At 44.9% G+C, this 9579-nt stretch overlaps 2 protein-coding genes and 1 non-coding gene across 7 annotated transcripts in view; 1 reads left to right on the top strand and 2 right to left on the bottom strand.

The window, feature by feature from the left end:
• NCBP2 (nuclear cap binding protein subunit 2) overlaps nucleotides 1–8036 on the bottom strand; it is a 33102-nt gene extending 25066 nt beyond the window's left edge. The window contains exons 1-4 of one of the 5 annotated variants that reach the window (XR_008957397.1): nucleotides 7838–7992; nucleotides 4417–4598; nucleotides 2022–2160; nucleotides 1209–1346 (exon numbers count right to left, since the gene is read on the bottom strand). Coding sequence is in view for 4 of the 5 variants with exons in the window: in XM_057306885.1 (XP_057162868.1) it covers nucleotides 1275–1346; nucleotides 2022–2160; nucleotides 4417–4598; nucleotides 7838–7915 (471 nt within the window). In the remaining variant the exon portion in view is untranslated. Of the gene's footprint in view, nucleotides 1–38; nucleotides 1347–2021; nucleotides 2161–4416; nucleotides 4599–7086; nucleotides 7799–7837 lie in introns of those variants that run through there. The other 4 variants (XM_026495939.4, XM_057306885.1, XM_026495937.4 and 1 more) reach the window with 4 other exon arrangements.
• On the bottom strand, nucleotides 1573–1645 carry TRNAK-CUU (transfer RNA lysine (anticodon CUU)). The gene has a single exon. It is a non-coding gene; the product is annotated as a tRNA-Lys (tRNA).
• A 38-nt stretch (nucleotides 8037–8074) lies between the features above and the next one.
• NCBP2AS2 (NCBP2 antisense 2 (head to head)) lies at nucleotides 8075–8853 on the top strand. The gene has a single exon (XM_026495944.4). The coding sequence runs from the start codon at nucleotides 8145–8147 to the stop codon at nucleotides 8442–8444; it is 300 nt and encodes a 99-aa protein (XP_026351729.2). The 5' UTR covers nucleotides 8075–8144; the 3' UTR covers nucleotides 8445–8853.
• Nucleotides 8854–9579: the final 726 nt, after the last annotated feature.

The following is a 9579-nucleotide window of genomic DNA, read 5'->3' as shown; positions in this document are numbered from 1 at the left end:
GACGACTTGGTCTGACAATTCAAACAAGAACCACTATGTTTTTAAGGCCTGTAGAAATCTGAGTTACATTTTACTACAAAATTATAAAATATTAATTCAAACTACAGTGCAAAAGAAATTTTCAAAATGATATCCTCATTAAACATCTGCAAATGGTTCTTTCCTAAGCACTTAGCTTTTAATAATAACCCAAATAATCAGCTTGAACTCAGAGAACCTGTACTTACTGTAATGTGAAAGATGTTCACACTGAGATACTTCAGCCCCAACTTTCAGAAACTAGTGGAAGTTAGGAGATACTGTTGCTAGATGAAAAAAATTTCACTTATATAAGGGAAAATTATATTAGACCAACAGTTTAATGAGCAATAGTTCATATATATTAGAGAAATCACCTTGTGCCTTACAAATGCAAAATAAATTTTGCAGACCCCCTTCACTGCAGAGACTATCCGCTCACTATGCAGGCTCTGAAACTCGGTAAGCACAACTAGGGAAAAACAAGACAGACTTCAAATGAAAACTGGCTGAAACACACTTCCTGTGGGAAGTAATTCTGATTGTTCTTGGTAAGCGTTCTCTTGATTTTCAAGCTCTTTTTTAAACCTAGTCCATTCCTGAGATCACTCTGAAAATGAATCTTGAACACATCTTTTGAAAAATGCGTACAGTAAATACTAGTCTTAGTACATACAGCACATAAGCTGGTGGTATCTCTTAGGACAGTCTAAGGCTTACTTCCGCATCAACAATTTAGGAAGTTCCCTTGACTCCTCTAAGTTTGCCTTTAGAGATTAGAACTCAACACGGAAAATAAAACTCAGTTGTCAAACATCTTACTAATTCAGAGCAAAGTTATACAATATAGCAAAACCCTATTTATTACATTTTTATTTCTCGCAAACTTAAAAAATTTTAAGGCCCCAATGAAGACCATGAACCTTTATCAATTTTTAAAATTTTCCACCTTCCTAAAAGAAGTCTGGTGTCTTGGGCTGATATATCAGAATTGTTGCCACGAACGCAAATTCTGACCTGGTGACATAAAATCATTCTGGCAACCTAAGGGCCTAGATTCTACGACTACAGAATAAAGGCATTCTTTTGGATTCTGTCCTTTAATAGTTTTCAAAGGAAAACCATGAAAAGGCTTCCAGCTCAGTAGACACCTTGATCAAAGCATGGTAAAAGTGGGCAGGTTTGCAGACCTTGGGTAATGCACAGCAAATTCAACAGGCCAAAGGAGTGAGTTTTCATGATGGGGCTCTCACCACTCACTGGTTTTGGGCCAGTTTTCCATAGCCGCCTCTGCCAGCATCATAGTCCTGCCGATACTCATCTCGTACCTTAATTGAAAAGAACATAAAAGTTACATTATAGAGACGACTGGTGTAATGAATATGCCTCCCGCAAACATACCAGCAGGTCAACTGTTTAGCCTTTTCAGGTGTCATAATGTGAACATTCAAGCAGGAAATAATTTTTTGAGCAACGATATAAAGCTCAACTGCCTTACAAAATTAAGATTACCTAAGGGTTTTGTTTGCTTACTTAATAATAAATAAAACTCTATGCCCAACATGAGGCTTGAACTCATGACCCCGAGATCAAGAGTCACATGCTCTACCAACTGAGCCAGCCAGGTGCCACCTAAAAGTTATTTATTATATAACATCATGCTCATAACTCACCAGCATTCAAAAGTAGCACATTCCAAAGAGTAAGTACTTAAATTAGGCTATTTTCAAATTAAAAACTTAAAACTTATTTCAGTGCATTATCCTTTTGTTCTAGACACTTACAGGTACAAAATAGCCCCTAGCAGAAGTCCAATAATGATTGCTTGTCAAAATGTATAGAATCTATAATTTACCAATCCTAATGGATAGTTTTCAGATTCATTTCAAGCTAAGATTACAGGCACAGAATTACAGGCACAGCAAACACAACCTGACAAAGCCCTTGTCACTAGGACTGAAATAACCAGGGAAAGACTGAGCCAAGAGAACCTTCCTGCATACCTGGCCCCCAGATCTCCCACGGCCATACTGCCTGCCCTCCTTAAAGCCTGCGTCCCAGTCCGTGCGAATGATCCGGTCATCCAGACGAGTTCCATTTATGTACCTCATGGCATTTTCTGCATCTGCTCTTGAATAGTATCTTAAGGGTAAGTATTAAGGAATACTATATAGCATTTCTCCAACATTTTTGGGAATACAGGAGGCAACACCTAAATGAAGCGGAGTTGTTAAGAGTACAAAAATGAATCCAACCAGATGGATTTCAGAGACAGTAACTCGGTTTGCACAAGCCTGTTTGAGGTTAGTCCAGAAGCAGTTAGACAGTCAACTGATTTATCCAAGGCTACTGGTGGTGATTTCCTGGATAATCCTGTTGATAATTATTTGGTCCCACTGTCCGCATATTTTGGTTTGTAAAGTATAAATACGTTCACAGTGCGGGTTTGGAGCACAAACTGCACACTTCCTATCCAAGGAAACAAAAGCATCCAAATCTGGAACTGTATATTCAACAACCTTAATAAAAAGAGAAGGTTACAGTGCATACGGAACTGCCACTGCACTTCATTAGAAGGAAAGACTCCATATCCTATCACTCAGGTTAGTTGTTTCCAAACCTATTTAATCAGATCCACTCAATGTATCTTTGGGGTGACAATAAAAATCTAAGCAATTATGATCATTAGCTGGGTTCAGGGAAATGCCGATCCCTACTTTTTCCCTACGTCTTCAACTACACAGGTAGGGAAGCACTTGCTGAAATTCCAGTGTCCAACACCTGCACGATGCCTAGCACATAATGGGCATTCAGTAATTTTTTTGCTGGATAAATGACATGATAAAAGGGCAAAGTGAGAAAAAACACTGGCAATGGCAGCCTCTCTTGGCAATCATCTGTTGTTATGACTGTGGATCTGTGACACAAAAAACAAATGCAAAAGCATCTCAGTTCTCAGAGCCTGAGTATTACCTACAAGGTGGATTTGCTTTGTCTGTTCTCACTGTTCGCCTCATATCCTGTCAACTTTGATGCTGCTGTCACCTGAGGCGAATGTAAAATCGGGGCATTCTTGTCCCTTGTGTTTGAAGGGAGAACGGAAAAAGCTTGCAGAGCCCAGAAATCAGACCCAAAAATCAAAAGTTTGGAACAGGTTTGAAAGTAGGGCTTCTAGTTCAAGCCGACAGAGTGAGCACATTTCTCATTTCCTTTTCAAGACCCCATTAGAATGACAGAAAAGATACATACACCCAAAGACTAGAAGAGGCCATCAACAAACCAGAGGTTCAAGAAAGGTGAAGGAAGAGTGCTAACGGATGAAACAAAGTCACAGTTTGAAATATTCTTGAAGGAGGTTAGAGAAGGAGACAGCAAACAGGGTTTAATTAAAAGTCTGTATGTAGGAAGATGACCTGCTAGCAGGAAGGCATTTAAACCCAGGCAAATAAAAATAGAACGACAGAGTTCCGAACAAACTGTCTGGAGAAACCCTATAGGGCAGTGTCTTTGACAGTAGTAAGGCAACATAAATCCCTTTTCATTCTGGCATCTGGGAAGCCCACATATACCAAAAGCAAAGCAGCAACTTAAGACAGATCTGCCTGGGTCCACAAAGTTAGCCTTCTTTTTCCTAATTATGACTGGGAACCCAGGGATCACCAGACATTTAAGGAAAATTTACAGCATAAATACAACCCTCCAAAAAGAAAAAAAATACCCAGGTAATTTGGGGCACAAACAAAAATTTTTTAAACATGTTACATGAGGTCTGGGAAATTTCTTAGAATATAAAACAAAAGGACCAAAAAAGAAAACGTTAGGAGAAAAAAAACCCCAAGCAAAAAATCCAGCAGGTCCAATATTTACAGAATTTCCAGGAAGACAACAGTTTGGTTTTGACCTCACATAAAATCAAGCTATATACATCTACATAACGAAATACTATATAGCCATTTGAAAAAGAGGTAGACCTATATGTGCTAACATAAAACAATCTCTAAGGTGGAGGAAAAAAACAGTGCATGCGGTATGCACCACGCATCCACAGGATCGCTGCTGGAAAGACACCGAGACTGGTAACCGTCTGGATTTAGAACGGTACAGAGATTTTCACTGTACCCTTTGTACTCCTGTAAACACCATAAGCTTGTATTTTCAAAAGATTATTTCTTAAAGAATCTATTATAAACCATGGATTTCAGAACAGAATGTAAATGTTAACAGCTTTCGCAACACGGGAGTGTAGACACATTGGGCAGAAGGTAAGAAGTAGATGAAAGGAGGAGAGGTAGAAGGATAGGGATATTAATTAGTGGACGGCCTCCCTCATTTTTTTAAAGTAACCACTCTTCGCCCCCCCCTCACCCAACAGCTACGCCAGACACACAGGAAGGATACTCCACAAAGCAGAACCCACATGCTGTTTTCTTCATCTTATCCAGGCCCATAATGATTTTCTTTATGTCGCCACTTTTGCTGAAGAGTTCATAGATTTGTTCTTCGGTTGTGTAAAAGGAAAGATTTCCAACATACAACGTACAGCTCTTCTTCAGTAATTTTTCCTGTTCTTCATTGTCACCCTAGAATAGCAAATAAAGACAAAGTTAAGCAACACAATCTGAGAAGAGTCCTGCTTAAATAGTATTCCCAAGTATGGCAAAAACTGTCATTAATTCTAATCTGGGAGCCAGCTTCTCTCATCATTCCAGTCTACCACAAATCCCTTGCCAAAGAGATAGAGAGAGAGGGGTGTTCACACTCTTGGACACACTTCTGCAGGTCCCGACTGCTTTCAGTTTAAGAGTCACGTTGCATGTAGCCCTCCTGCGCGGTACCGCCATGCAAACCGCATGCCTCTTCTCTGCCCACTCCATAGCCTCAGCACCGGAACCTTCTCCCGTTGCCGGAGCTTAACTTCCAGACCTTGAACCCATATACTAAAATGGACTTTTTTGTAGTGAAAAATAAATGGATTTTCAGAGATAGGGTATCCCTCATAATATTGCCACAGAGAATGTTCAAAACAACTGTCTAGATAGATTACATGCGCATATATTTTTCTGAGTTTAGGAGAAAATACAGTAATCACTAAAAACGAGAGCTTACATTTTTTTTTTAAATAAAAAGATTCCCTTACTTTTTTTTTTTTAATTTACTAATTTTTTTGAGAGCAAGAGAGAGGGTGAGAGAGCAAGTGAGGGCTCACATGCACACGAGCAGGGGAAGGGGCAGAGGGAGAAGCAGACCCCCGCTGAGCAGGGAGCCTGATGCAGAACTCAATCCCAGGACCCTGGGATCATGACCTGAGCTGAAGGCAGACGCTTCACTGCCTGAGCCACCCAGGTGCCCCGAGAACTTAGGTTCTTGACAGGCTTCCTAATTTCGAAGACAGGACGAAGCCAGAGACAGGAATATAAGTGGGCTTCAGCCAACCCACCTGACAATCCCTGGGGCTCATCATGGGCTAGATATGGTATTTTACATGCCTGCACAGAAACCAGGTGGTCGTCCTCAGACCTTCTCTTCCGACCTCCACATTGGGGAGGACAAATGCTAACTAAATAGAAGGCCTACCTCCTGACCTGCTCTCAGGCTCTCAGGTTAAGGCTCTCAGCAACCATACAGCGGTATTCCAGTTTGGAAAGTAGCTGAATAGACCTACACTCAGGCCCCCAGAGCACTTTCCCAAGAGTCCTCCCTTCTTCACTTACTACTCCATATATAATGCTGATCCAGTCTCCTTCACTCTGAGACCAAGGCTTTGCGTTATTTGTCTCTGAAAGCTTTGGACCACAGAGCTCAGACTAACAGGTCTCATGTGATCACATTCAGTGCCAGAACGGAGGGATAGAGAAACCATCTAAAGGAAATCGCATCAAAAGGGAAATGATGAAATAAATTACGGTACATCAATAAATATAAAACTATGCAGCCCCAAGAAAAATGTACATGCACATGCAGTTATACAGAACACCTGAGACGGTAATGACCATAGGGAAAAAAGGTACAGAACGTGAAGGATATGCTCCAAAATAGATACATATTTTTTTAAAGTATGAATATAAAAGGTCTCATACACAAGAAATAGGTACATGTTCCTTTAGGGAGAATCAAGGGATTGCAGGTCAGAGGCTTCCATGTATGAAATTGCATTTAACTCTCAGAAGTGAACGAAGGGGCAGACCTTCATAAAGTAAAGTAACCTTACTTTACACCTGAGAAGACAGTTAAGTAACTTGTTCGAGGTCATATAGCTACTCAGTAGTAGCAGCTGGAATCCAAACCTAGTCTCTCCCCACAACCCCCAAAACCAGTCTTATGCCCAATCCCATACTTCCTTAAAAAGTCCACAGGGCAGTAGTCTTTCTACATTAAAAACAAGTTTTCAGAACTTTGGAATGAGACATTACATAAAGTAGATCCACCTTATTTGCATCACTGCTGTTAATGATTTATTAAAATTACCAGGTGGTGGCCTTTTCTTTTGTCCCACTTTTCTCACACGTGTAAGTAATCCAAACAAACAGCCAAAGCTGAAGCCAACTGTGGTGTAAGTCCTTACTGAAGGTTCCATTCAGGGAACACCAGGAGTTCCTCATGACAGCATCTTACTACTATCTAAATAAAGCCACAGGCCTTAGACTGCATTTCAAGATGGTAATGATGTGGAACTTTCTAAAGTAATGAGAACTGTAAAAGTGATAGAAGTGATAAACCTTGCTTGGCATACAGTAAGCATTTACTGCCTTAGTGAATGAATTTCAGGTCTTCCTCATTTGGCCTTAAACAAAATTTCCTTTTCCCTAACCCGCTAACACGTTGTGCACGCTCTCCACGCCCACCCTCTTGTACCCGCGCCTCTCCTTTCCTTTCCCGTCACAAGCCGTCTCCCTTTTCTGAATCCTCACAGGATTCCCTTTCCCGTCACCATTTCTGCCCTAGATTACGATTACTTGCCGCCATTTACAATCCCTACTGGAAAATTATAAACTCTTAGGGTGCGAAAACTGTCTTCCCTCTCCCTCTAGGACTTAGCAGTTTTAAGCAACAGCACTCAATAAAAGTTACCTAATAATCACTGGATGACGAGTGTCGCTCCACCTCGTCCCCGCTTTTGCTGATACTGGACAACCGACCTCGAATATTTGCTGCCTTCCCTTTTTCCACATAATCTACAATGACATGGGCCAAACTAAAACCTCCCTCTTCTGAAACCCAGCAGTTCTCTGAACTTGACACCTAGACTCTTAAAGTGCCTAGCTTGGACAGTCCACCTGCCCACTCCAAGGACTCCCTACGTTGGAGTCAAGGCTCAACTTTGTGTCTCCCAGCCACCGCGTAGAACTTTGTAGGACCGTTCTACTAGACCAAGGAAGGAAAGGGCTCCACGCGCCACAGGGCTGATCTAATTTAAAATTAAAAAGTAATAAAAAGTATCTGGTTCAGGAAGACGCCCCCTTTCCCCATACTTCAGATGTCAAAAGGACACCCCTGCCCCTCATATCACAAAGTCACCTTTCCGAGGTACAGCCTGTGCAAATGCCAAGCCACCACTACTACCGCCACTGCAACCCCTCTGCACTGGCCTGGGAAAGGGAGCAGATGCAAGGGAATGGGAAAGCGAGGCTCAAATTCTCTACGAGATAAGGGGATTCAGTGGTATCCAAACGCCCTTTCAGCTCCGTTCCCCAGCAGGCACCGGGGCCTCACTTCGCGTCGGGAAACCAAAGAACGGCAAACGACACAATGAGACAAGAGCAAGCCGATTCTCAGCGTTCTGGCCCCGGGCCTTCCCTTCTCGCGGCCCGGCCTCCCTCACCCGGAAGTGCTGGTCCCGGTATTGGCTCAGCTCCACGTAGGAGTCGCTGCGCAGCGCCTTCAGAAGGCCGCCGGACATAGTGCAGAGCAGTGCACGAAGACGCCGCCACTCCAGGAACAACGAGGCTGCCGCGGCGGTGGCGGAAGCGGAAATGCGCGGAGGCGGCTGCAGAAGGTGGGCATCCTGTGAACCAATCCAAGCGCAGCAGTGTCGTCACCGGTCGGCGCGGGCGCAGACGTGGTCCGTCTTTATTCGTCACCCGTCGGAAGCGAGAGCGGCGTGCTCCGGGTTCCGGGTCGCTTCGAGGATGGTACTTCGGCGGCTCTTGGCCGCCCTGCTGCACAGTCCGCAGCTGGTGGAGCGTCTGTCCGAGTCCAAGCCCATCCGGCGTGCGGCGCAGCTCACGGCCTTCGCGCTGATGCAGGCCCAGCTGCGCGGCCAGGACGCAGCCCGGCGTCTTCGAGCCCTCGCGGCTGGGCCCGCGGGCTCGCTAGGTCGCCGCGCTGCCCGCTTCAGAGACACCTTCACTCAGGAGCTGCGCCGCGGCCTCCGAGAACGCCCGGGGTCACCGCCAGGTAGCCAGAGGGGCCCGGGCGCTAACCCCTAAACCCAGGCTGGGCCGGGCCAGGGTCGCCGGTTTTCCCTTCTGGACTCGGCACGGGCCTCGGCGCTAAGCGATCATCCTGGGCACTGTGCACGGCTTTGAATCCGGAGTCAGACTGTCGGCCTTAGAGTCTCATTCATCAGGGATCCCAGGCCTAACCGACATCCCCGGTGAAGCCGTGTGATCGGACTGGGCACGGTGCGAAGAAAGCCCCCAAGTCCCGGCCCCGACACACCGCGTACAGAGAGCCATGACCCGAACCACAGCCCGAAGGAGTCTGCCCTCTGCGAATGGGACTAAAGCTCGTGTTCAGTGATGCTGCCTCTGCACTGAGAGAGCAGCGCGCTTCTTCCAGGGGACAGCATGGATGGAAAAACACAGCTGCCAAATCCTCTGATTAAATGTGTGAGCCGAGTAATGGGTGTGAGTGTGGTGCTTCTCCGGCGAGATGGGTTAGGGTTCCTGGGGGCTCCAGGCCCGTGGTAATACTAGTTAACGCATTTGGAGTGCGTACTCTGTGCTGGCACTTGCTAATTGCACTCCGTGTGGGCTCTCGCACTCCTTACAGTCACTTTGATATGAGGAAGTGTAGGCTGCATCCTTACAGAGTCGGGATGTGAATACATGAGTTTGACTCCAGGGCCTAGTCCTTAACCACAAGTCTCTGCAGCATTTGCCCTGACCTTCAATGCCTGCCTCCACCTCCCCGACCCCGTTATCACCATTGGGCGTTAGAACTGTCTAGTACGGAACAAGCTACCTGGATTCCTATTACCAGTTTTAGAGGGTCTGGATTACAATCAAGACAGCCGATGGACTCATGAGTAGGAAATCCGTGGTATACAGAAATGCCTTGTCATTTTGAGGCTTCTGACTGAATTTCAGATCGCCTCTAATTAGGCTCCACAGTTCATTGTGCAATCTAGAAAGCTTAAAGCCACAGGAGCTGCTTTCAGGCTGGTGACCAACCAGAATTTATATCCTGGCCTTTCTGATAGTTACAGAGAGGGAGCTAGATAGGGCCGGGGGGACGACCAGTGGGGGTGGAGAAGCTAAAGTAACATTCCTAATGTTCATACTTATAATTTGCTATCCCATCCCAGTCATCCCATCAGAGGTGCTGCTGTTTAATCCTCTC

This window comes from Ursus arctos, unplaced genomic scaffold (genome assembly GCF_023065955.2).
Source record: "Ursus arctos isolate Adak ecotype North America unplaced genomic scaffold, UrsArc2.0 scaffold_4, whole genome shotgun sequence".
Classification (NCBI taxonomy): domain Eukaryota; kingdom Metazoa; phylum Chordata; class Mammalia; order Carnivora; family Ursidae; genus Ursus; species Ursus arctos.
The sequence above is the reverse complement of the archived record's forward strand: the minus strand, read 5'-3'. Positions and strand labels throughout refer to the sequence as shown.